This window comes from Andrographis paniculata, unplaced genomic scaffold, assembly GCF_009805555.1.
Source record: "Andrographis paniculata isolate CXL003 unplaced genomic scaffold, ASM980555v1 Contig51END, whole genome shotgun sequence".
Taxonomy (NCBI): Eukaryota; Viridiplantae; Streptophyta; class Magnoliopsida; order Lamiales; family Acanthaceae; genus Andrographis; species Andrographis paniculata.
The window spans coordinates 3,256,240-3,283,578 of NW_026137586.1; the positions used below are offsets into that span (position 1 = coordinate 3,256,240).

The 27,339-nt window shown below is 36.4% G+C and overlaps 2 protein-coding genes across 8 annotated transcripts; one reads left to right on the forward strand and one right to left on the reverse strand.

The window, feature by feature from the left end:
- Positions 1 to 448: 448 nt before the first annotated feature.
- On the forward strand, positions 449 to 19,374 carry LOC127253676 (5-methyltetrahydropteroyltriglutamate--homocysteine methyltransferase-like). Of its 6 annotated transcripts, none has more exons than XM_051278380.1 (16): positions 454 to 655; positions 1,446 to 1,808; positions 1,883 to 1,970; positions 2,532 to 2,659; positions 2,750 to 3,141; positions 3,364 to 3,527; positions 4,705 to 4,785; positions 4,914 to 5,080; positions 5,377 to 5,482; positions 5,568 to 5,818; positions 5,889 to 6,090; positions 17,305 to 17,669; positions 17,877 to 18,396; positions 18,501 to 18,590; positions 18,780 to 18,889; positions 19,128 to 19,374. In XM_051278380.1, the coding sequence occupies exons 2-13, from the start codon at positions 1,459 to 1,461 to the stop codon at positions 17,920 to 17,922; spliced, it is 2,340 nt and encodes a 779-aa protein (XP_051134337.1). In that variant the 5' UTR covers positions 454 to 655; positions 1,446 to 1,458; the 3' UTR covers positions 17,923 to 18,396; positions 18,501 to 18,590; positions 18,780 to 18,889; positions 19,128 to 19,374. The 6 variants fall into 6 exon arrangements, with proteins under 6 accessions (XP_051134339.1, XP_051134338.1, XP_051134337.1 ...); XM_051278379.1 differs by having other exon boundaries at positions 18,785 to 18,889; XM_051278381.1 differs by having other exon boundaries at positions 451 to 643; positions 17,877 to 18,590; positions 18,785 to 18,889.
- LOC127253678 (inactive protein RESTRICTED TEV MOVEMENT 2-like) lies at positions 17,888 to 19,128 on the reverse strand. 2 transcript variants are annotated; one of them, XM_051278384.1, is made up of 2 exons: positions 18,793 to 19,128; positions 17,888 to 18,624 (listed from the first exon to the last, which is right to left on the reverse strand). In XM_051278384.1, exons 1-2 carry the CDS (start codon positions 18,977 to 18,979, stop codon positions 17,888 to 17,890), a joined length of 924 nt encoding a protein of 307 aa, XP_051134341.1. In that variant the 5' UTR covers positions 18,980 to 19,128. The 2 variants fall into 2 exon arrangements, with proteins under 2 accessions (XP_051134341.1, XP_051134340.1); XM_051278383.1 differs by having other exon boundaries at positions 17,888 to 18,590; positions 18,744 to 19,128.
- Positions 19,375 to 27,339: the final 7,965 nt, after the last annotated feature.

A 27,339-nucleotide genomic window follows, 5' to 3' on the forward strand; every position in this document is an offset into this window, starting at 1 on the left:
ATGTATCTAAATTTGTATGTAGTCCGACTCTACGGTAATGTATCATCCAGACCTGTCGTATCCGCAGATCCACCAAATTCAAAAAATTTAGACCTATTTAAAAAAATATTTATTTATTTTTGATAAAATAAAATTAAAAAAATATATATACAATAAATATAAATCTTCAGTTTTGACGTCTGAACAGTTGCCGCCACCATCAACATTAAAAATAAAAGTAAAAATAGATATTAAAAATAAAAAAATTATTATTTTAATTAATTGAATCCTGATCTAGGTAGGATAGAATATGCTATTAAAGTGTAAACTCCGACCGAACCATCGAAGATTTATTAAAGATTATATTATATCCGACTCAATACTCAAATAATTGGACCATCCTCTAAATAAATGGGCAGAGTTCGAGCTTAAGTGTTCGGGTGTACTTTTAGCCATTATCATCCCTAGATGTGTTTTTATTTTTATAATAATTAAAATATAAGAGCAATTTTTTATTTACTTGAGAACCATAAAAAAGATTGATTTCGGGCATATCAAAATTTGACGGGGAAGACACCATACTTGACTCTGCTTAGGTTCAGGTGTGTGCTGTGCCGTGCAAAGTGCAATCTTGGGAGTATGATGGATGCTGTTCCAAGTGAAGGTCAAATCTAGTGTAATGCGACGTTCGCGTAATATCTGGAGTTCATTCCTTAAATTTATGGCTGACTATTAATTGTGTTGATAGTTGTTTGTGGAACATTTTGCGTTAGCATCTTTTATGCAATTGCTGGATTCATTTCATATTTGCTGGATGATATTCATTAGCATTGCAGGAGTTTTAGAAGTTCCTACCACCGAGCAATGAATACTAATTTTTCTGTTTAATTTATTTTATGAGAAATATGCAGATGCTGTTCGAGGTTAAGGTTGTTTCGAGTTGTTGATACTTGTACATAATGGCTAAAATTGTTCGCATATGTGATGGGATTGGGATGTTAATTAGGGTTGTACTGGGTTGAATTTGTTGTTAGATGTGAGTAATTGAAGACAGTGATTCAGCGACGATTAGGGCACTAGTTTATAGCTTGTTCTCAAATTGTGCAGTTTTTGATTTAGATCCACCAATTTATGGTGTTATTTGCTCATTAATATTTTTCATAGTTAACTTTCAACACTGTTCTTGATGTAAACAAGTTTTGGACTCTAGGAACAGATTATATGATTTATATACAGAATTTCTGTTGCGAATGATGTTTTTTTGGGTGGGAAAAACCTTTCTTTTACTGTATGTTACACAGTGGGGAAATGATGTTGAACTTACGTGTGAATAAAGATTTTTACTAATTACAGCTTGGTGTTTGTTCAAGTTTTACTCAAATTCAGATAGGGCTTGCATTTCTGAATACATGAAATATGTTTTTATGAGTACACTTGTGGTTAGGTAAACAAATTCTATTATATAGGTGAGTCAGGGCAATGGTGTCTCACATTGTTGGGTATCCTCGGATGGGGCCAAAGAGAGAGCTCAAATTTGCATTGGAGGCTTTCTGGGATGGAAAGAGTAGTGCCGAAGAGCTGCAGAAGGTTGGGGATAACCTCAAATTGAGTACTTGGAAGCAAATGGTTGATGCTGGAATCAAATTCATCCCGAGTAACACGTTCTCATACTATGACCATGTATTGGACACCACAGCCATGTTGGGTGCTATTCCTCCAAGATATGGTTGGAGTGGAGGTGACATAGGGTTTGATGTTTACTTTTCAATGGCTAGGGGTAATGCCTGCATTCCTGCAATGGAATTGACCAAGTGGTTTGATACTAACTAGTAAGTAATGGGTTCTCGTCGAACAGTTCATGCATTTTGAATAGAAGTAAACCTTATATGTTATTTGGATGCAGCCACTACATCGTACCTGAGCTGGAGCCGAATAGCAAATTCTTTTATGCATCTCGTAAGGCAGTGCAAGAATATAGAGAGGCTAAAGCTGTAAGTTTTGGGCTTTCTACTGTACTGCTATTTATTATAGACGGGTAGATTTAAAATTTCCTTCTTGCAAACAGGTAGAACTGTGGGACAGCTTGGTTATCCAATTTTGATTCCACACTTGGTATAACACCTATTAAGTTTCATTTGCATCATCCTGTCATAGTTAATTGTGTTGTAAAGTATGCTTATTGAAACAAGTTAAACGCATATTAAAGTCAAATATGAACATTTGTTTCAATTGAAAGAAGGCTAACAGTCCTTGTTTGACACCTATTTCGAAAGCTAGGTATTCTCATTCTTTGTGGGCCCCGCTAATTTTACAATTACTGTAGTCAACTACTCCTAACCAAGCTGATTCCCAAATAATGTCTTCACATTGGTCTTTTTGAACTATATTTCTTTCTATCAACATTTCTGTATGTATCACTCTATCTTATTCACAACGCATGAGTGATCTTTGTCAGAATATGCATTAACTCACTAACGATGTTTTTATTATCGTCATATATATTAGTTCAAGACTGCAGCTCATCTAATTCTTTGTACATTATATCATTGCAGCATGGCATTGACACAGTTCCAGTCCTCCTAGGCCCTGTTTCTTACTTGTTGCTATCCAAACCTGTAAAAGGAGTGGATAAATCATTTTCTCTTCTATCACTGTTAGATAAAATTCTTCCTGTCTACAAGTAAGATAAATGGACATGCGTTCTTACAGTTCTACTATGATGTGATGTTATATCTTGTGATACCTAAATAATTTATTGCTTGCTATGAAGGGAAATTGTAGACGAACTAATGGCAGCTGGTGTTTCGTGGATTCAGTTTGATGAACCTACCCTTGTAATGGATCTTGATTCTCGACAATTAAATGCATTTACTCATGCCTACACAGAACTAGAATCATCGATTTCTGGGTTGACCATTCTCCTTGAAACATATTTTGCTGATATTCCTGCTGATGCATACAAAACAATTACAGCTTTGAAGGGTGTCTCAGCTATTGGATTTGATTTAGTTCGAGGATCAAAAACATTGGATCTAATTAGGAATGGATTTCCACCAGAAAAATATCTGTTTGCTGGGGTTGTTGATGGCAGAAATATTTGGGCTAACGACCTTGAAGCTTCTCTCACTACTCTGAAGACTCTAAAGGGCATGGTTGGAGAAGGTAGTGTGTTCTTTCAGCATAATATTGTCTCAATGTTAAAAAAACAAAATAAAGTGTTCTTCATTAATATCTTGGTGGTAGAATAAATTGCAAGAGATGATCTTACTGAAAGGAATATAATCATCGAGGAATAAGTGAACTCTAACAATTTCTTGAAATTCAAATACTGCTAGTTTCCAAAGTTCTACAAGAACAGTAACAACTGTTGTTATTTTCTGTCAGACAAACTCGTGGTCTCTACATCATGTTCCCTTCTTCATACTGCATTTGACTTGGAAACAGAAATTAAAATGAACAAAGAGCTCAAGTCATGGCTTGCTTTTGCTGCTCAGAAGCTACTTGAAGTCAGCTCATTGGAGAAGGCATTAACTAATCTCAAGAATGAGGTACTTCTTACAGATATAAAAGCATGGTTATTTTAAAAACTCCTGTAATCTCAAAGCACAACAAAATATCTAGTACATCATCCAGGAACAATATTTGATTTTGTTAAGTGCATTGAATATTTTAGATGGAAGGTCAAGAAAATTGTCCTTTGGTAGAATTTAAGAGATCTGATAGTTCAAAATGTGTTCGTCTTGGAAATACATATCAAAAGGGTTAGTAATATTTTAGAAATTGATCTGCTGATGAAAAAATACATGGATTTATGCTTATTATTGCCACTTGGCCATTTGGATTTCTTAGCACAGGTCATAAACAAGATTATATTTTATTACTATAATTGTATCTAACTTGGTGCTATATTTTAAGTGTTGCAGATTATTGTGCCGGTCATTAACATTGCATTCAGGAAATGAATATTTAATCGTTCCCTCTTTTCAAAATTTATTAACTTATCTGAAATTTTGGAATTGTTTGAGCTTGAAAATTGTTCCATGTATGTTTTGAGGCTGCTGGACAGTAGTTTCCCATGGGAATCTTAATTATGTGGATCAGTGACGGAACTAGCTTTGCGGCTCCGGGGGGCAAAATTGTTATGTTTATTTGTTTCATTTTTTTTTTTATCGTTTATTTTTAGTTTCAATTTATTTTGAGCCTGTTTTTTTATTTGAAACAGACATTCGGCTGTTTCCGTGTGTATAAAAAATAATATAAGAACTTTCTCTTCGACTCATTTATACCAACTTGATGTCATCTTAACTTTTTTATTTTTTTTTAATACTATAATGTGGTTGTGAAGAAGAAGAAATAAACGGAAACAATATTTAAGATAAAATATTTTATTTTTTATGTAATAAATATATAAATAAAAATATCATATATTATTATAAATTAAAACAATAATAATATGGAGGTTTATGTAGAATATTAATCATAAATTGGGGGGACAAATTTGATTACTAAATAAAAAATTAGAAAAAATTACACTTAAAAAAAAAATTGAAAAGGGCTTGGAGGGTCTGTTGACCCCCCAAGCCCTAATGTAGATCCGTCACTGATCTGGATGACTGCTGATTTATCCCTATGTAATCATCTGGATGTCTGCAACATTTGAGTCAGAAATCATGAACTTCATTTTAAATCAGGTTCGTTTATTTATGCTGATTTCTCTCTACTCAGGCATTCTTCTCTGCTAACGCTGCAGCTCAGGCTTCAAGAAAGGCATCCTCTAGAGTAACTAATGCAGCTGTTCAGGAGGCTGTATGTGTTTTATATATGTGTATCTATATATATATATTGTTGGCTTAATGCCGTTTCCATTCTCTGTAATTGCATTTTTTTTTCTCAATTATCCAAACCATGATTGTGGCTTCTATTGAAATACTCAGGTCTCTTTGTTAAGGGGTTCTGACCACCGTAGGGCCACGAATGTCTCTGACAGGTTGGAAGCTCAGCAGAGGAAGCTAAAGCTTCCTATTCTCCCAACAACTGCTCTTGGATCATTCCCCCAAACTCTGGGACTTCGAAAATTGCGCCGTGAATACAAGATTAACAAGTGATTCCAATCCTGTTCATCTTTTACTTGTCTTCCAATTTCAAATTTGCTTTAATAAAATATACTCCTTCCATCATTCAAATTTATGCTCACTTTTTTTTTTAGGGTGTCATTGAAAAATATTCTCATTTCCTTTATAAGTAAAAAATCATTCCATTTTTGTACAGTTTTTTACTATAAAAGGAAAAATTAACAATTATTACTTATTTTTATTAAAACTCGTGCCCGGTCAAATGAGCACACATTTGCATGGCGGAGGGAGTATTATTTTGATTAATTGAGGATAATTCTTGTAGAATATCTGAGGAAGACTATGTGAAGGCCATTAAGGAGGAAATAAACCAAGTGGTTAAACTTCAGGAAGAGCTGGATCTTGATGTTCTTGTCCATGGAGAACCAGAGGTAAGAACGTTCTAATTTTCATAAGTATTACAAAGAAAAAATAACAAATATATGATTCTTGTTTGCAATTCATGGCCAAGAGCAGAGGAATGATATGGTTGAGTATTTTGGGGAGCAATTATCTGGTTTTGCCTTCAGTGAGAATGGATGGATTCAGTCTTATGGATCTAGATGTGTGAAGCCACCAATTATATATGGTGATGTTAGTCGTCCCAAAGCAATGACAGTGTTCTGGTCTTCCCTGGCTGAGAGCATGACAAAACGTCCAATGAAGGGAATGCTTACCGGTCCCATCACCCTTTTGAATTGGTCTTTCGTCAGAAATGACCAACCAAGGTTTGCAAAACAAATCGCTTCCTGGTAGCCATTTTTAAACCTGAAGTAATGCCTTCTTTCTTATAAATAGATTTGATACCTGCTATCAAATTGCCTTGGCGATCAAGGATGAGGTGGAAGATCTTGAAAAGGTTGGAATTAACATTATCCAAATTGATGAGCCAGCTTTGAGAGAGGGTTTGCCCATCAGGAAGTCTGAGCAAGCATTTTACTTGGAATGGGCTGTGCACTCTTTCAGAATAACTAATTGTTGTGTTCAAGACACCACCCAGGTTCTTCTTCATTCCTGTATTTCCACCCTTGCCCTTTTTAGTTACCCTGCTTTACTTAGTTTCTATCTGGACATGCCTTTACCGAAGAGTCCATTGTCTAGTTTTAATTAGTTGCTTCATTTTTGTTCCTTTTTAGGCTTTCAAATTGGGTAAAAATGAAAATCCATGTAAAATATGACTAGTTTTTGTAGAAAATATGGGAAATTAGGTGTATATTAGTGTAGAAAATCTGTGTATAAGGTTTTTCCTTTTTTTTTTTTTTCTAGTTAGAGCAGGACTCTCAAACCCTAACCCTACTCTGCCACCACAAGTTAATCAACATCAGCTCCCTCCCAGCCATCGAAAGATTTGGGAAGTTGTTCATGAGACGGACTCCAACAGTGAAACACTTTGGAACTATTTCATGTTGAGAGCATACTACATGATTTAAAATAGGGGAAGGTCCGGTCACCACATACTCCAATCTCACTCAACAATGGCAACAAATTGAGTTATTTGAGTCTCAAGTTTCGAAAGATTATAGAGACAAAAAGTATTCAAATTCTCCTTATGTGTTGGATAAATCTCTTGATGAAGTTACGGTAGAATTTTGGCCACCAAACCACTTCCAAGCCTGCGAGAAGCATTTTCAGAAGTTTGAAGGGGGAAAGTCGAAGGAGAGTAATGTTTGGGCAACAGGAATCACCCACCCTTACAGACGGATCTGCTTTTCTTGTTTCTGAAGAGAAAACCCATCTCGAGCATATTTTCTCATGGTTCAACCACCAATGAAAATCGATCTAGGACAGGTAGACCGTGGTGTGATCACTGCCGCAAGCCGGGGCACATTAAAGATAGATGCTGTAAACTCCATGGTAAGCCAGCAGAATGGAAGCCAAGTCGAGGCGGATGCAGCGCCGGCACAGGCGGAATGGACAGCTGTTAAGCAGGCAGATGTCCGCTACAAGGCAGAACCTACGGATCCTGGTGGACATCCGCTACAAGGCAGAACCTACGGATCCTGGTGGAAGTCACAATGATCTACCACAGAGGGAGTTGCGGAGTTACCCGCGGATCAAACGGGAATGCGGCCCAAATGCATTTCAGCAAAGGACATCATGCACGGCGGAGTCGCCAGAAGGATCAGCAACTTACCTAAAGAGCGGTCGGATGATCTGCTAGGGGATGCACTCCTGGAGAAAGATAACGAGTCCGAGGCTAGCTTCATGGTCATAGTGACTGATGAAGACTTGGAGAGAGCCATAAGGTACCACAAAGATTTTGCCGTCAACATGATCAGAGTTATGCCAAAAGAGTTCATTGCATCTTTGGCTCAGGCCACAAGTTTTGTAGGGGATGTCATGGTGAAATATGCCCATAGCTGTGAGGCATGCCAATGACATGGTCTAATCCGGCGGATTTCAGTAGAAGAGTTGCATTCTATTGTATAGCTATGGTCTTTCCGAAGTTGGGCTATGAATATCATTGGAAAGATCTATCAGCCATCGTCAAAGGGTCATTCATTCATCTTAGTAGTTAGATTATCTTACAAAGTGGGTGGAAGCAATGCCATTGCCATGAAGATTAAAGTGCCATCTTTGCGGATACTCAAACAAAATCAACTTTCAATGGAGGAAAATAACGTTGTTTTATTGCAAAAGTTGGATTCTCAGCCTAAAAGACTTCAAATTTTAGAACATATCCGAATGAGGAAGAAGCAGATTGAGGCGGAATTCAACAAACATGTGCGGCCAATGTCCTTTCAAGAAGGAGATTTATTACTGAAGGTTATTATGTCAGAATATGCAAAAGATGTTTGACTTGGGAAATGGTCACCCAATTGAGAAATGTCATACATAATTTCGGCCGAATTGTTAAATGATGCGGAATCCAATGTGGGGGCACAAAAGCTATTTCCTCGAATTCAAAAGTGCCAGAAAAGTGCTAGCATAAGTCCGCAAGAATAGGGAAGAAGTCTTGCTCTGAAAAAGTTTTCTTTGCCTTCTGTTCCATTGCCATAGATAATTCGATAAGGAACTTCTTGGAGGAAACATTATAATAATATTCGGATGTTCTTAGATGCTCAATCCATCAAAATATTTTTGTGGGGGCATTATGTTGGACCCAAAAATATGTGAATTGGAATAAAAGCCCAAAGAGAAGAAGAGCCCCGGTTCGATGGAAGCCCAAGTAAAGAGGTGAGCCCATATTGGTTGAGCCCAGAGGAGATGACATTGGCCGAGGAGGTTGGGCCTATCGTGTGGAAGAAAAACCTGCAGCTAGTGGAAATTATGAATGGAGAAAGTGGATGGTGAGTTGACACGGTTACCTTGGGAGTTACTAACCGATGCTAGGTGATGAATTGGAGATTGAATGACCATTTAAAGAGCTTAGGGGTTATCAAGTGATAGTCTACTCAATGATCATGGTAGTTTTGATAGTTACCAAATGATGGGGGAGCTCAAGGAGTTGATCATCGAAGAAGACATGGGAGTTACCATGCTTTGATGAAGGGAGTTACGTGCCATAAATGAAGTAGAATTGTGGCCTCTTGAAACTATAAAAGGTGAAGATCAGAGACAAAGAAGGCGTCCCCGACCAACACAACACAATGTCCAGGCTTTTATCTTTACTTTATTTTTAATTCTTGTATTTTACTTTCATTGTCCTTTATCTTATCCGCAAGTTTATTGGCTTTCTTTCCCGCTGTTAAGTTAATCTCAAACCTAAACATCTATTTTTGGCATAGTGACAAAACCACTTTATGCTTCTGTGGTCGTTGGCTTTAAAAAACAGCAATTCTGATCTTGCTGGTTAAGTTCAATCATGCAGCCCTTGTGTCCCTTCAAGTTTGGTGGCTGCTCAAAGACAAAATGGACATCTCGAATTTGTCTTTTTCTGATCAGAACTGATTTGATACAACACCATTCCTTGGTTGGATCAAAGGGAATTTAATGCATGTCATTTCATGGCTGCTGTGGTTGTGTTTTACATTGCTTAGAGATTTGTGGGAAGTAGATAGAGAGTGATTTTGAGAGATTGGGTAGTAAGAGAATTATTGTGTTTATTCTCTCAACCACTTCCCTTCCACCTCTATGTACTAAGTGAGTGTTTTACACTGTATTCTTGCCGGAGAAACTTGGAGATTGAAGGAAGATCGGAGTTGCAATCAGGGGAACATTCGAACTCTGTGCAGCCCAGCTATATGTCAGTTGTTAGTACGCGTTTGTAACAACTTATGCCTGTGGAGGGAATTTCCTATGTAATTAATGTGTAGTTTGGGTTGGTGGAGGTTTGAGTGGTTTGTTATTAATCAACACTGATTAATGGACATCTCTTGGATTGGTATCCTCCGGATGTAGGATGGTTTATATCCGAACCGGGTGTAAACAAATATCTTGTCATTTATTGTGTTGAAATCCTTTCATTTATTTCATTGACAAGTCGGTGTTATAACTGTGATATAACTACGCTTCGGGAGTTGGCCCAAATTGGATAAGTGTACGAGAATCTATTGGAGTAGCACTTATTTCCATCCCAACACCCGCTTTCTTTCTGATTTCACATGTATTTTTAGCCTTCCTTTCCAGGTTTAATGCAATTACATTTTTAAAGTCCTTTTACTTCTTATTCTATTCGGCGGATTTTCAGCTAGCCTATTTTTCGCAAACACAAAATATTCACTTAGGAGCTTTCAGGAGTGCCCAGGAGACCTTTATCCATTTTTTGACTGGTTTTATCAAGCCGCCGCGAGATTAAGAATATCCAAATTTACAATAGTAGCGGTGAAAATTTTTGTGAAGGCTTGTACCTACTTCCTCATCACTCATCATCAAACCCATCTCGTGTCAAGTTTAAAAGTTAGTTTCCGAGTATGTCATTACTATCTAGTAAGGTGGCACTAGGGGGTGAACATTCAGATTTTCGAATCGGCTTGGATTTTGCCAAATCCAAAGCGATCTAAAAATTCGAATTTTTGGCAAAAATCAATCCGAACTGATCTGGAATAATTGAAATCCGAACCGAAAAATCATTGTATTTTTTTAAAATTTTTTTAAATTTTTATAATTTTTTTATAATATTAAATATATATAATAAGTAAAAATTAGCATATTAAAATATAATTAATAATTTTTAGTTCTTATTTTTATAAAAACATTAAGGCAAAATTGTCCATAACTCCCTTGTGGTTTCGAAACTCAGCGTGAATTCCCCCTCTACTTTAAAAATTGTATGACGTCCCCTTATACTTTAAAAAATATTGTATGAAACCACTTTGTGGTTTCGAAACTCAGCATAAATCCCCATTTTACTTTAAAAAATTGCACGACGCTCACTTATACTTTAAAAAATATTGCATAAAACCCCCTGCCATGCAAAACATATAGATAGGAAATCATCTTCTTATCACATGAGGAAAGTTTCATGGTGGTAGGGTTTCATGCAACGGTTTTTAAAGTATAAGGGGGTATCATGCAATTTTTAAAGTACAGGGAGATTTTACGCTGAATTTCGAAACCACAGGGGAGTTATAAGCAATTTTACCAAATATTAAATATATAATAATAAAATATATTAAAATATTATATTTTGGATTGGTTCGAATTATTAGTATACCGATTCGAATCGATCCAAAAATCCGAAATTTATAAAATATTCAATCCATACCAATTCAAAAATTTGAACCAAATTTCAAAATTCGGTTTGGTTCGGATCGGAGTTTCGGATTTCGAGTATTTTGCTTACCCTATGTGGCACTCCCTATGTGGCACTATCATGAAAATTTTTCCATCATAATTCCTTCATAAAATTTGAAAGATTCTCATTGTGATATTTGTCAATTGTCGTAACACACTAGCAATTCATACCCACCATAACCATATAATTCTTCCTGTCCTTTTTCCTTATACACAGTGATAAATAGGGGCCTTCACGAGTTCCAAATATTATTGGGCAAAATGGTTTTTTGTTCGTTGAACATCAAACCCTATTAAGATAGATTATTTGCAAAGGAACTTCTCTCACAAGAGTTTGAGATTAAAGACATCAATATTCCAACGAAAATATGTCTTAGACTTACTTAATGAGACTGGAATGATGGGATGCAAACCAACTGATACTCCTATGGATCCGAATGCTAAGTTGGGAACACAAATGGGTGGTACTACCATGGATAAAGGAAGGTACCAACAACTTGTAGGCAAACTCATTTATTTAACCCATACTCGACCTAAAATTGGCTTCCGGGTTAGTGTGGTTAGTCAATTTATGAACAACCTATCAACATAACTGTTGATGTAGATTTTCAACAATAAAAAGTAAAATCCGAAAAAAGAAATTATTTTCGAATTTGATTAAAAAGATATATGAGATTGAGAATCTCTAGACACCGTACGATAAATAAAAAGAGCAACTAAATACTAGAAACGTAAAAGGATGATCCCCAAAAGAAATTTTACTGAATTTGATGTCGATTGAAGATGCCTTTTTTCGGGTCGTGAAAGGGCCTATTTAAAAGCCTATGTCAACCGCCCCAATGTCGTTATTAGGTCGTGCCTCTACATCCGCTCACCGGTTGTAACTTCTTCCAGCCGCTCTAAAAATGCTACTCAACCGCCCCATTTAACCAACCAACCTGAACATCCACCTCCTCGTCTTCCTTCGCCCGACTTCCACTTGTCCGACCTCCGTATCAACTGGCCTAAACACTAACGCCTTATCTTCCTTCGCCCGATTTCCCTTTGTCCGACCTTCACACCAACCGACCTAAACGCCTACTGTCTTTTTTTTCTTTGGCCGACCTCCCCTTGTCCGACCTCCGTATCAACCGATCACCTAGTCGAAGGTCCTCTCGAAGAAGCCCATTTCTTAGTGACACTTTGATCGTTGGGCCTACACCCAAACCCATTTTAAAACCTTAATACAATTGACAGGCCCATCGAATCATACACCAATCCATGGCCCAATTTACAAACCCATTCTTGGAAACCCTACATGTTGGTTTTCTTCGCTCAACAACTTGCCTCCTCCCGTCCGACGCCTAAGCGTCACTTTTCGGATTGCGTGAAACGTGATATTTAGGGGTTTGTAGCATGTTACAATGCTATCATTACACTGTTTTATGTTACATCACGGGGTTTATGCAAAACCCTTCTCTCACCCTTTCATATTTGCGCACTCAGAATCCAAAAATCCTTTCTTCCCTCTCTCTAGCAAACATCCTCCAAACCTCTTTTTTTCGTTTTCTGCACATCTCTCACCATGGCCAATCAATATGTTCCTGCTTTACCTTTTGACGGGACTGATCCATCGGTGCCTTTTGTGGCTTCGAGGGTTCTTACTCCTACTATTCGTCCCTACTGCACCACCACCGAAGACACCGATCGTATAAAACTCGTCGTCTCCCAAGTTTCTCCAATGGCCATAACTGATGTTGCCTTCAAGCCGGAAAGACTCCTGGACCGCATCAGGACTCACCTCACTGATCCTAAAGATGCCTACCGTAAGTGGTATGCGAGACTTCTCCCCCACTTTCAAGAACAATGGAGGAAGCAGGGCATCGATAAGGCCATCCTCCTTTCAACCCAGCCTCCTCACCTCCATGACAAGGCCCTATTGGCAATGGCGGCCTTCTGGCATTCGCAGATAAGAATTTTCTTTCTCCCTTCTGGTCCTATTGGCCCGACCCTCATGGACGTGGCCATTATCGCCCATTTACCCATACTGGGCAACGATCCCATTCTGATCTCTTTCGAGGGTCGGGAGCCTTCGCCCGACCACGCGGGTGGGCTCTTGCCAAACTTGGCGAGAAGGAGAGAGGCTGGACAAGCTTCGTCACCAAGTTTTTGGGCGAAGAAGGCACTCCTGTCTCCGAGCTGGAACACATTGCTTTCCTCATTTTTGGGCTATGCAGATATATTTTCTTTTCCTTATACTTTTCATATAAACTCGAAGTTGAATGTTTAGTTAAGTTTCTTCTTTCTTCACATATATATAATTCTTTCCCCCTCCAAGCTCGTCCTTTCTTCTCAGGTCGATCTGGCTATTCATCTGGCCAGTGGCCAATTTTTTTTCCTTAAGGTACCTTATTTTTAGCTAACCTTTTTGAGGGCTTATCTCGAGTGAGCACCCGCTTAACCGACACCAAAAAGGCGGACACAGCTGCCTCGGGACCATTTTGGTTCCTGGAGCTGTCGCTTCGCCTATACTTCCCGAATGCATTCTTTGGCCGTCTGCCTATTAGTCCGAACCCTCAGAGGTCGATAGGTTTTTCCTTAACCCGATTAACTCCTAGCTCTTCTAATCTTCATCCATCTGACCCCGTCATCACCCAAATTTTGACCGAGGACCGTAGCAACTCCCGTTATTATGTTTATGAAACTCTTATCCAATATGCCACCGGCCTTTTTTGGCTTTACCCCGATACTCCGTATCCTCGATCTTATCCTAATCCTCTTCCCCATCCGACCTATCCCTTCTCGTGGGATTCTGCTTTGAAACCCCGATCTCTATTTTCAAGTAAGAGGTCGGACAAGAAAAACTACAGATCTTTTTATACCTTTAACTATCAACCCCAATTTTTGTCCCGACAGTTCGGTTGCTGTCAGGGCTTGCCGGAACCACTGGTCTGACCTCACCTTATACCTCAAAGCCCGGAAGGGCTAGTGATCCCCGAGCTCATACCGCCCTATCTTTCCCAACTCACCGACTACATTACCTCCAATTCTTACTTACACTTCCGCCTTAAACCTTCGGCGGCTGAGGCTTTCCCGACCTGGTGGTCAGCCACTTGGTCTCTCATTATTTCTCGTATTTCTCGTATTTCTTGCTACCTCAAACAACTCTGGATACTTTTCTCGTATTTCTTGCTCAATTTCCCATGTCGCTTCTTCAATTCTATGTCGCGACCAAACTACCTTCATCATCTTTATCTTACGGGATGTGATACCCTCGGAGTTGGACCGTTGCTTAGCCAACTCCTGTGTGGATGAGCCGGTGCTAGGCCATCCAAAGTTGATTAGTGCTTAAATGGATTGAATAGATTACTCATGTCAACAATGTGCATATTCCTTTTCGGGAGCCCTACTAAAAGAATTCTAGATTTAAATGTGCTTGCTCTAGAGTAATTTGAGGATGAGTGACCCCTGAGAAGTCTACAATCCTGACACACCTGACTTTGCATGGTTTGTGGGTCGGGGTATCACAATTGGTATCAAAGCCGATCTGCGATAGCGCACAATCGTTGACCTGACTGTTGAGGGGCCTAGCAGTTGACGATCCTTGGGTGCAACGTGGACGTTGCATTTTAAAGTGGGAAGGATGTGATACCCCTAGAGTTTGGCCGTTGCTTGGCCAACTTTCGTGTGTGAATGAGCCGATACTAGGCCATCCAAGTTGATTAGAGGACAAATGGATTGAATAGACTACTCATGTCAATAATGTGCATATATCTTTTCGGGAGTTCTACTGAAAGTGTTATGACTTAGGGTTAGGAAAAAAAAAGAACTTTATTCGAATTAATGAAAATAAAGAACCACAGAGGGAAACTAATTGGCTCTGTAATCAAAACCAAAATAATGGCTATCTAACCTAACATGACCTAGATGTGCCTTATATATAGGCGGACTTATGGGCCAAGCCCAAGACTCATAATAAAGAATTAAACAGTAAATAAAATAATAAGAGAAATAAGGAATAAAATAATAATTATCCTAAGCGAGTACGGTGCTTCTCCCTTTTCTAATATAGATCTTGACGTTACCTAACTCCATAACAACTCTATCCCTCGTGATAACTGCCTTGTCCTCAAGGTGGAAGACAGGATTGTGGAAGCACAATTTCTATTCGTCAACCCAAGTCGAATCCTTGTCCATTAGTCCGCACCAATGTAACAAAGTCGTTTAGACTGACATTCGCAGCACTTTTCACGACTCAGTTAAGGGGACTCGCACGGAGGACTAGTCCGACGCCAACAGGCGTTCGCCAATGGAGTTGCTCTCCGTGCCTAGTCTACTGCTCCCGATGCCACTTCCAAGACTAAAAGGACCTACCGGAGGTCCAGTCTGTGCTCCACCGCTAAGGTGCGAACTCGCAAACTGGCCAGGCTGTTGATATGTCGTGGCAGAACTAGCCTCAATGTTGCGGCTGATCTGGATAGCTGAGTCCAAATCTTTAGGGTCTAGTGTCCTTAGACGATTTCAAATGTTATGCTGCAATTCTTCCATGAAATATCCGAGGTAATGCTCATCCGTCAAGCCTGGCACCTGTGTCGCCAGTTGGATGAATTTGTTGATATACTGATCAACTCATTTTTTTCCGAATTGTGGTTAGGCGCTCATAGGGGCTCCGTACGTAACAATCATCAAAACGAAGTATTAGGGCTCGGGAAAACTCCGTCCACATGACGGTTGGATGGCGAAAGTGTTGCCATCGAAACTAGTGCAACACTGTGTCTTCCATAACTATGCGCGCTAATGCTACCTTGAGTTCTGCTCGCACTTGGTGGAGTTCAAACTGTTGCTTGGCGCGAGCAATCCAACTAATAGGCTCTGTCCCGTCAAACAGTGGTAGTCTTACTTTTGAGAGGAGCGGGGTGGCGAAGCTGCCGTGGCGAGGGGTCAACCCCCCTAACGGTTGAGAATGCGGCACGAGTGGAGGTTGCACTATGGGTGGCAATGCTGAGGGCACTGGGAATTGCGTCGGTGGCTGACCTACTGACGCTGCTGAGCGCTGCCTCGATCGTAGTGAGCAACCCTTGCAGCAGCGACACCATCTAATTCGTGTTCTATTTTCCCAAATTCTCGACCTTGGCACAAAAATCCTAGCGGATCTGGTTTACCACCTCCTGTATTTCCCTAACGGCTTATTCCAGCAGTTCGAATAGTTGTTGATTGGAGATGGGCATGATTCCGTCAATAAAGGACCCGGCAGGTCGGACCAATTGTTATGACTTAGGATTAGTCAAAAAGAAAACTTTATTCGAATCAATGGAAATAGAGAACCATAGAGGAAAATCAATTTGTTCGGTAACAAAAATCAAAATAATGACTGTCTAGCCTAACATAACGTAGATGCACCCTATATATAGGCGGAAAAATTAAACAGTAAATAAAATAATAAGGAATAAAATTATAATTATCTTAGGTGAGTACAGTGCTTTTCCCTCTTCTAATATAGATCTTGATCTTATCCAACTCCATAACATAAAGTCAAAAAGAACTCTAGAGTTAATTATGTTTGTTCTAGAGTAATTTGAGGATGGGTGACCCTTTGGAAAGCCTCTCCGGGTCCGCGTGGGTGAGGACAAAGAGCGCTGGAAGAACTCTTGTTGACCTATGGGGCCAGTCTACAATCCCGACACGCCCGACTTTGCGTGGTTTGCGGGCCGGGGTGTCACACTAGCGCATTGAATATGTGAGGGAATGTGGTTGAAAAGACTATTACAAGAAGTAAGGATCAAGTCTGAGGGTCCTATTAGCATAAAGAGTGATAGTTTGTTACTCCCATGGCGAAGAATTGAGTTCACCATGATAGGACCAAACACATAGAGATTCATAGGCACTTCATCTGTGGAAAAATCGAAGACCAAGTAATTACTTTGAGTTATGTTCCATCTCAGCACCAAATTGCAGACATCCTACGAAGGCTCTTCACCGTACTACCATGATTTGTTCCAAACTAGGCATGATAAGTATATAATGCCTAGCTTGAGGGGGAGTGTAGAAAATATAGAAAATTAGGTGTATATTAGTATAGAAAATCTTTGTATAACTATCTATTAGAAGAGATTTGTTTTCCTTTTTTTTTCCTAGTTAGGAAGTTTCCTAGTTTATAGGATTTAGTTTCCTTTTTTCTAAAGATTTTCTTTCAATCATACTTGTATATATTCTAACTTGTGTTGATGAATAAACCAATCAGGAATTAAATCCAGAATTTCACAGTTTTTGTTTAGAAAGTCTAGTAACAAGCAATGCATGCATTCCACCTGCAAAAGGGAGGAGTAGGCAGTTCTTTTTTTTGGTTTTCACAAAATTCATGCAGGCATGAGCTGTGATTAGCTGAGAAATCAATGGACTGCAAGCAGTAATCACTTGAATATTTTACATACGCAAACATTGATTCAATCTCGACTGTGAGCATGAAAGCTGAAAATAGACATAAATATTGTTGCACACATACCTTTTTCTTTTACGTTACTATTCTTCTAAATTTCTGCACATTATATATCTTGTACAGATTCACACGCATATGTGCTACTCAAATTTCAATGACATCATCCACTCAATCATGGACATGGATGCAGACGTCATCTCTATTGAGAATTCTAGGTCTGATGAGAAGCTTCTATCAGTTTTCCATGAGGGTGTGAAGTATAGTGCTGGTATAGGCCCAGGTGTATACGATATTCACTCACCAAGAATCCCATCTGTTGAAGAAATTGTCGAATGCATCAAAAAGATGCTTGCAGTTCTTGACTGCACCATCCTCTGGGTCAATCCTGACTGTGGCCTCAAGACGCGCAAATATTCTGAAGTCAAGCCAGCACTGAGCAATATGGTTGCTGCTGTCAAGATCATCCGTAAGCAGTTGATAGCTAACAAGTGAGTTCCAAATCTTGAAAGACAAATAAAATACAATTCCAATTCTGGATTTACATTACAACCTTTCGTTCCTATAGATTTTCGATTTACAAGCATTTCCCTAAGAGGAAACTGAGTATAGGCTCTGCAATACATTTTTTAGTTCCTTTATTCACTGTGATAAATTGAATTTACATGGCTTGTTGATATTTCAATTTCAAAATGCAGATCAGAGCTTTTTAGTTCCCTTTGGAAAGCCAGGACAGATTGCTGAAGTACATCCCCAGCAGAAAAGCAAAGAGAGCAGCCAGGACCATTTTGATCGTCTCCCCGGACATCTTCAGTCTAGTTGTGGGACTTCCTGCATAGTGATTGTAACCTTCTACTCCAGCTATGTCATGATACTTAGTTCGTTTACTTATGGAATCAGCTTCTATATTTCCTGCACCTCCTTCAGGATTATCACCACCTGTAGTTCTTCCTGCAGCCTTCAGATCACTGTTGGCTCTATCACTTATCTTCTCTTGTTGAAGCTCTGTTTCATCTTTCCTATCACCCTTTGCGTCGGTACTGCTTTTCTCCTCTTCTTTTGTGGGCTTTTCTTGTTTTTTCTGAGCAGGTTTCTCAGAAGGATTCTCAACACCAGTTTTCTTAATCCGATCATCATTTGGTGTGGTGTTCTGGGGGCGAGCTGGTGGATCGATCTTTGGTGCCCGAGGTGGCGTTTGTGGTTGTGGGGTGACTGATGGTGGGATTTTCCTCTCGTCTTTCTGTGCTGGAACAATCAGCTTTGGCTGCTTCACATATAGTATCCCCCCTTCAAATTTTGCCGTGATTTTGTTGTTGTCACAGTTTGCCGAGATAGGGAAAGTTTCCTGGAATATGCTCCACTTGTTGTCTCCGATTGGCCTGGTTCCACTGATCCTTAAAGCTCCCGTGCTAGTAAGTTGCACTCTCAACTGTTCTTTAGTGAACCCTGAAAATTCACCCACGGCCGGCCGTTCATATGCGGCAATTTGATATAACATAGGAAGCTTTTATTCTTACACATGACTTGTTTTTCTAATTGTCGACACATATCTGTTTTTCATGCATGTTGTCTCCAATTCACTACGAAAACTCGGCGAAAAGTAAAGAAACTTACCTGGGAGATACAAGAGGAGAGTGTCGCATTCGTCCTCTTGAATTAAATCTGAGCCAGGTTTATAATTGCTTGTGTGAGCCGCCATACTTGGATCCATGTAAGTTCTTGATTTAGCTTCTGATAATGTTTTCTTGATTTGGTGATGTTTGTGTGTGGAATAGCATAGGTTCTTCTTATATACTTGCATATATATTGGTTGTCATTGCAAATTAATTAGTTTGGGTTCCTTTTAGAATAGGGCATACCTTTACTGCCATGTAGGCTTTGTTGCATTCTGAACCTTTTCTTGGCTGCTTTGGGAGGATTTCAATTCCCTTTCTGCCTATGACTAACAGGAACAGGAAGCTTGGCTTCACCCATATTCTTTGTTTGGTTTTAGCTCTAGTTTTGCATTTCGTGGCTTCATGCACAGGGAAAGTATAAGAGCTTGGGAATGTTGGGTCAAGCATTTTCTTGACATCTGGGGTTTGTTTGCTTTTGTTAGTTTGTGTTATGCTTTTTGGGATTAAATAACTTGATGATATTTTGTACCAAAAAATTCGTACTCTCTTCATCCCAATTCAAAATACTTTTTTTTTTTTTTTTTTACTGTTCGTCTCATTCCAAAGTATTTATTTTTTTATTTTAGTAAGAATAATTATACATCAATACCAAAATATCTTTTAACTTTTACCTAAATTATAAAAATATCTTACAAGCTTGCATTGACTAATAAAATACTATTATTTATTAATCTACTACAAAACTTAAAAAAGGTAGGAAGTATTATTTTATATGTATATATATATATATAAATTGTGGTTTTTCTATGTGATCGCAAAGCTCGCTATATAGCACGTGTTCCATGAGCAACCGTACAGTACAGGGCCTTATTTCGTAGGGCCCATAAATACATATATTAATATATATATATATATATAATATTATAGTATAATAATAGATATAAATATTAAAGAAGATATATTAAAGTTACAAATAGATTGTTTATCGAAAAATAAAAGGATTACAATTTTTAATTTGCGGGGGTTCATTAATATATTTTAATAAATAATAACTTTATATATATATATATAAAAGTAATATTAAAGTAAATATGCTAAAATTACACCATAAATTATTTATAAAAAGAATATATATATATATTTTATTATTGATAAAACAATTGTTTCTCTTGAAAAAGATTTGAACAATACGAGCAATATGCAAATATTTTTAGGGTGTGTTTGCTTGAAAGATTTTGATGGATTTCCACTATTCATCCAAATTTTCCCCCCTAAAAACATCAAATCAAACACTTATTTTTCATTTTTTATATTATACTAAAAATCAATTTTACATTCAAAACATCACATCAAACCCTATTTATATTACATCATACAACTATTCAAATTCAAAATTTTTACTATTCAAATTCCAACTCAAAATTCAAACCCCCAAACAAACACACCCTTAGTTTTTTATTTTCGTTTGAAAAATTGCATTCATTGGATGACTTAAGTTTGAAGTCTTGTTGTATTAATTTACAAGATAAATTTAAAAATGGTCATAAATGTTATATTAATGGATATTACTTATATGTAGAGTTGAAATTACTTCAAATATTTTTATCAAAAAAGGAAAGTTAAGAGTTCTTGGTATTTTAAATTTCTTGAAACATGTTGATTGTTTTTTTAATCCAAATATAGAATATATTAAATAATTTTCATCATCTGAAAAAAAGTTTTTTAAAATTAAAATTACTCAAAAATTATTTGTGTAGTTCTATGTCATAGGAAAGACTTAATGAACTAGTTCTGATTGATAAATTTGCCTTAGGAAACGTTAAAAAAAATAAGTTTTTTCAAGTAACATTAAGTAAATTAGTAATTTTTTTTATTCTTACATTTACTTTTTAATATTGTAATTTTATTATTTGTAAAATATGTTATGACTTGTAATAAATTATTACATTTATGATTTAAAATAATTTTTTTTAAAAGAAAAAAAACTTTTAAATTTAGAGAACCTATTTTTTATTTTTAAACCCATGACCTCACGGTCACGAGTCCAATTCCTACACCACGAGACCATCCCCTAAGAAACTACGCTCAACTCATTTGCTATGTGGTATTGTTGTTTCTTTGATTTTATTATTCTCAAAAAAATTTGGGTTTGTTTTGATTATATATATTTTGTCAAGTCTAATTTGGTAAACAATATATATATTTTTTCAGATTGAATATTTGCTTTTTATTTAAAATATTATATTATAAATTGTTTTCTATATTAAATAAAATTTTGGAATATTTTCAAAACATATTTAAACATTGGTGTTTTGAATTATTTTTATTTGATTTGGGTTTGTTTGGTTTGTATTTGGATTTAAAAATTTGAATTTTTTTATTTAAACTTTAGTTTGAAAATCTTTAGGGTCTATTTACTCGTAAGATTTTTACCATGATTTTACTATTCTAACCTTTGTTCTCTCAAAAAACGTCAAATCAAACACCTATTATTTATTTATTAAAACTTCATTTTACATTCAAAATATCGAATCAATACATATTTATATCACATCAACTAACTATTTTAATTCAAAATTTTACTATTCAAAACAAAACCCAAAATCAAAACCTTACAAGGAGTGTTACGTCTCTATGAAATGGTCTTTTAATAGGGCAACCCATAAAAAAATCAAAATTTAATAGAAGGATCATAACCAACATTACAATAAAAACTAAAGGGTAATTATATACACTCCTCTTGTGTTTTAATAAAAATGCACAGAACACTTTGTATTTTATTTATTGTGTAAAATTCTTTTGTATTAATGCAAAGTTTGCACGAAACACACCATTGTCCAAAATTGATGTATGGTTCTAAATAAAAACTTAAAATACGCAAGTTTTATACAAATAAAAAACATAAAATATTTTAAATAATTTTTTTGAAATAAAATAAATAAATTAATAATTGATTAATTCTTCATTTTATAATATTTTTTAGACAAATTGTTATCGGTTTTTACAAAAATTATAAAGATAAATGATTGGTCAATTATTTATTTGTTTATTTATTTTATTCAAAAAATTATTTAAAATATTTTACGTTTTTTATTTGTATAAAACTTGCGTAATTTAGGTCTTTATTCAGAACCAAACATCAGTTTTTAACAAGGGGTGTTTCGTGCAAACTTTAAGTTAACATATGGGAGTTTCACGCAATTAATAAAACACATAGTGTTTTATACATTTTTACTAAAATATAAGGGAGTGTTATATAATTTACCCAAAACTAAAACACAACACAAACTATACAGAAATATGTGCATTACAGCCAAGATACTCGAGTAATTCCATACATCACAAATCATTGCACTGAAATACATTGAATAGTTTGCAGGGTATTAGGTTTGGCCGGGGGTTTAACTATAGTACGCATTGTGGATTCCCACGTCATGAAAAAAAAAAAAAAGGAATTAACATGGAAATAATAGTATGTAAGATCATTATATGATCTAACATGGAGGTTTCCATCTCTCAATATATCTTATTTGTGCAAAGACATGGACATCAAACATCACTAGTCGCACAAGGACGAATAGAACTAGCATTTGCCTTACCTGTATAAGAAGAATTTGATTTTATTTTTTTTTATGACGTAGGAATCCGCAGCCGCTACACGAAAGTGCGCACTGGGTAAACCTCCGATCGAACCTAATATATCCTACAAACTAAACCCGACAGACAAGTTACACTAGGCGAACCATGTGTGGCATGTGACTTGAAGCGTCGGGAGTTTGAACCCATGACCTCACGGTCACAAGTGGCATTTCTAGTTTCAGCTTCTTTCCAACCTGACAATTTTCTACGAGGATCACGTATGTAATACTACATTCTATGATTTCTTTCACTTCTTGATATTTTGGGAACACTTTCTTTATCACATAAACATACAGGTGTTAGACGATGCAAATGAAATCTTCGCAAACATAAACAAGTATACAATTAATTACATATTATATTGGACTAAGAATAATAAAATGTTAAAAATCTTAAAACATAATAGAGAAGGCCTTATACAAATTAACTGTATTGCATTAACTATTGTCACACAAACGAATATTTTAACATTGAAAAAAAAAACACATAAATTTTCACAAATAACGTAGAAAGAAATTGAACTTCACAAGCATATCAAAATATCTTAATATTTTATTTCCAATATCTCATTTCAAAATCTAACAACTACATCAAAATACAACGTAGTCTAACTTCATATTAAAGACAATATCTAACTTCTTTAACAAAATTCGGTCATAACCCAACAAATAAACCCTAACTTTAAAAAAATAATAAAAAATTCAAACTCAGTAATCATATTTGGTGAGAATCTATGGAAGAAACAAACATGAAATCGGTTGGAAAAATGACAAAAACTATTAAGATTGAAGATTTTTATGTTAGTCTTGTTCTTTGAGATTTCGGAGGATGAGAAGAATATTTGAAAGAAAAATAGTACTTCCTCCGTCCGCTTACAAAGTTTATATTTTTCCATTTTAGTTTTCTAATTACAAAGTTTACATTTCATTTTTAGTAAGTGTGGACCCTCACCCTATATTACACATACATTTACTTTTACACGTATTTATATAAATACATTTATTTATACATCCATTTTTAAATAAACACAAATTAAAAAATTAAAACTTAAACACAATTATTAAAATAAACCACAACAATTAAATCTAAAACACAATTCCTAAGTCCCACAAGGGATGGTCTGATAGTGTGGAGAGTAAACTTGTTATCGTAAGGTCATGGGTTTAAACCCCAATGCCTTCAGGTCCACCTGCTACACATGGTTCGCTTAGTGTGACTTGCCTTATTGGACCTAGTTTGCAGGGTATTAGGTTCGGCCGGGGGTTTATCCATTGCGCACTTTCAAGTAGCAACTGCGGGTTCTTACATTATCAAAAAAACACACACACACACACACACACAATTCCTAAAATAAAAACATTTTTTATTGAAACAAACTCTTATCATATTCATTCCCATTGATCCTCTTGTATTCTTAGGTTTTTCTCACTATCTTCATCTTTGTCGTTCTCTCAGGATCTTGCTGCCATCATCGTCGACCACCGGTATGGTGCAAAATCATTTCAATCGCGATCGATCAAAGGATTTATTAAGGGATCCTCCTCCGGCTTTGTCCGTCGACCTCGCTCGGCAGTCGCCTGAGAAGCCCTATTCTGATCTTTCCCTCTTCGAATCTGATCTTTACAGATCCATGGTACTAGAGATGTGTGGGACCTTTGACGGTGGGCTTGAGACCTTCGAGACGGGGGGCTTCGGCCTTCTATTGAGAGGCCTTGCTCGTATACGGGCTCGTAAGCTTTGACCTCTGAGGTGCTGGAATTTCCCCACCTGTACTCCGTATGGGTTGTGCCAGACTTCGAGGATGCCTTCCTCTATCCGTCGCCGGTTGTCGTTTAAAAAGAAATGACAAAAAAAAACCCTTTAGCGGGAATCGATGCTCGTAGCTGCCGTGACATGTTCCTTCAGTTCTTGAGGATTTACTGTCCTCTTGCGATCACCTTACCCAAGCACTCTAAGGTATACCTTCTATGGCTTTTTGTTATGAGTACTTGAAGTTGAGAATTTAAATTTTAGTGGCTGAAATGGTGAACTTTTTTATTGATGTAGTGCATTGTAGGTTGTTGGTTGTGTGTAGTGCATATTGTTTATGGATAACTTACTCTATGAGTAATGCACCAGATATGTGCAAAATTCTTTGTATAATCAGCTCCAACTCGATGAAGATTTTCTTCCGAGAGTGTATTAATTGTGCATAGTTATAATAGATGTTTATTGTATAAGTAATGCAACCACTGTGCGTTTGAATTTGTAGTCACTCCTCCCCACTCGATGAAGGTTATCATCTGAGATTATTCTGATTGTGTTCTTTGAGTGCCCTGTGATGCATATTGTATTTAGAGGCTTACTTTTAAAGTAATGCAGCCACTTATGCATTGAAATTTGTACACCTCAGCCTTTACTCGACGATGATTAGTATCTGAGAGCACCCTATGAATGTCAATGAATTTATAAGAGTGGGTTCACAACACTCTGTGATGATAAATTGTGAAAGTGACACACAAAAAGTTTCGTATATGCATATTATTCCATCCAAAGATTTGTTGGGCGTACAAATTGATTTAGTTTTCCTACAAAAGAGATTATTGGTTATTGCTTAAACAACCTTTCTAAATTGAGGTGTTTTATGGCAATAACCATAACTTATCCCATCAACAAAAGCATGTTTTACTACATCTACGCATTTATCTACTACTAAAACTTCTTTAGAGAAGTTATAAAGTCCTTCAGACCTTCCGCTTCATTTAAGTTCATCAAATGATCAATACATGTTTTGATCATTTCATGGTCAACTTGAATGTCTTCTGGAAAATTCCTTGACCTTCTCAAAGAGTCTTTTTCCTAGGTAAGGAATCTTATAACTTTTTGATCCGAGATTAGCCATTATCTAACCAAGGCATGCTTGTAAACTTAGAAAAACTGAGTTTAGAGCAGTATGTGACAATTGTTCAAATTATTTGTGAACTGGTCCAAGTAAGTCATCGATTGTGGTACCTGGCTGTGTAATTTGCTAAGATTGCAGTGCCCAGAACCATCATATGTCATTCACATTTGTGTCTGGGTTTTTTGGTGGTTAAAACACCAAATTGATGTTCCACCTATCAGTGTTTACTGCCTGTCTAAAATATGGATCAAAGTTGCTGATGTGCGGTTTTGTGTTATCTTGTTGAATAGTGACATTCTTGTCCCTATTAGTTGGTCACTTGTCCTTTATTGCTGGTATCACTTGTTATAAATTCACCAATAAGGATTACTCGTGTAATTCTTATTTAGGAGACTTATACTTGTGATCGATATCCCAATGATGAAATTTTTTTTGAGGGATAAAGAAGTTAAATTATAGAACTACAAAGTGAAAAAACATATATTGTTGATTAAAAGTTCCTTTATGACTTCCTTTGTGATGAATCTTTTACTCTGACAGGCCCTATACGGCTCTGGCTTATTAAGTGCTAGATAGTATCTTTCTGTCTCCCTTGTAAGATTAAATTACTTTTCATCTATGCGCACAACTTGTGTCATGCTTCGAAATTTGATTACTTTCGATGTACTGTCAATCTGTAGTCAATTGAGGCTGAACTTCAGCCTCTCTATCTTGTTTTTCTCGCGGCTTGATAGAATTGGTGTGTGGTCTGATCAGCCCCAATTTTGCCCAATTCCCAACAATACTCTTGCTTACATTCATCTCTTTTTTTGCAATATTTGTATAAGTGTCTCTCTTGTACACAATTATATTTTGTAAAGGTGTTTTTATCAAACTCTCTCCTCTTAACCCGATGAACGTCTATTTTCTTATTTTTTGTAAAGGAATTGGCTGACCTGACTGAATTTGTCCGTGTGCTCTTTTCTAAGTTCTATGGATGACTTGTCTACTTGCACCATACTTTACACTTGTTTCAGTAATTTTTTCATGAACTGGTTTTCTGTTGGTAGACCTCTGTAATAGAAATTTTTCAATGCAATTAAGATCACTGGCAGCTAAAGTTTGGTTTTTCATATTTTCAGCCAGTGTGAAATGAGTGGCTAAAATGTGTGATTTTTACGATGTATATATAATACCCCCTTCGTCCCTTAACAATATATTCATTTTTTCATTTTGGTATGTCCCATAACAATGTATTCATTTCTTTTTTTAGTAACTGAAATATCTACCTAACATTACAAATACTCTTCCAATTTATAATATATTACACAAATGTCATTATCTTTATATCATACAATACTAATAAGGGTACTTTAGTCTTTTTACCTTTAATTCTACTACATTCTAATATAATACTAATATTTCTAAAACTCCGTGCAAAAAGTAAATGAATAGATAGATATGGAACGAAAGGAGTATAATTTAATTGGGGGATGTGCATTTGGTAATGGAGAGAAAGTTTCCCTTTGATGAGAAGGGTTAAGACGATGTGACACAATAATGTGATTATCCCTCTTTGGGACGAAAATGAATTTTGTTTTGAAGGTTGTTTTGTACACTAGTTTTTATCTATGTTCACTGTGATTATTATTGTGTAATGCCATGATGAATTATTGCAATTTCTACTGATATATCGCATTGACTATTGATTTTCCCTTTTTAATGTATAATGTTGCAACAAAATTAAGATTTGTCTACTAATTTTCTCTTCTTGATGTATGATGTTACGGAAGGATAATGGTTTGAGCACTATTTCTTTTCTAATTATGTACACATTTTTTTTTAAAAAAAATATGAACATTGTCTACTTAATTATGTACATTGTAAATTCAGATTTGTACACTGTATTTAATTATGTAAATTATAAATTTAATTTTAATTCTATAAATTTAATTATGTAGTTTTAATTTTAATTTTAATAGTTATTGTATTTATTTTGTAATTTTGCAAGCAATTATGTAATTACTAAAGTAATTTTAATTATTC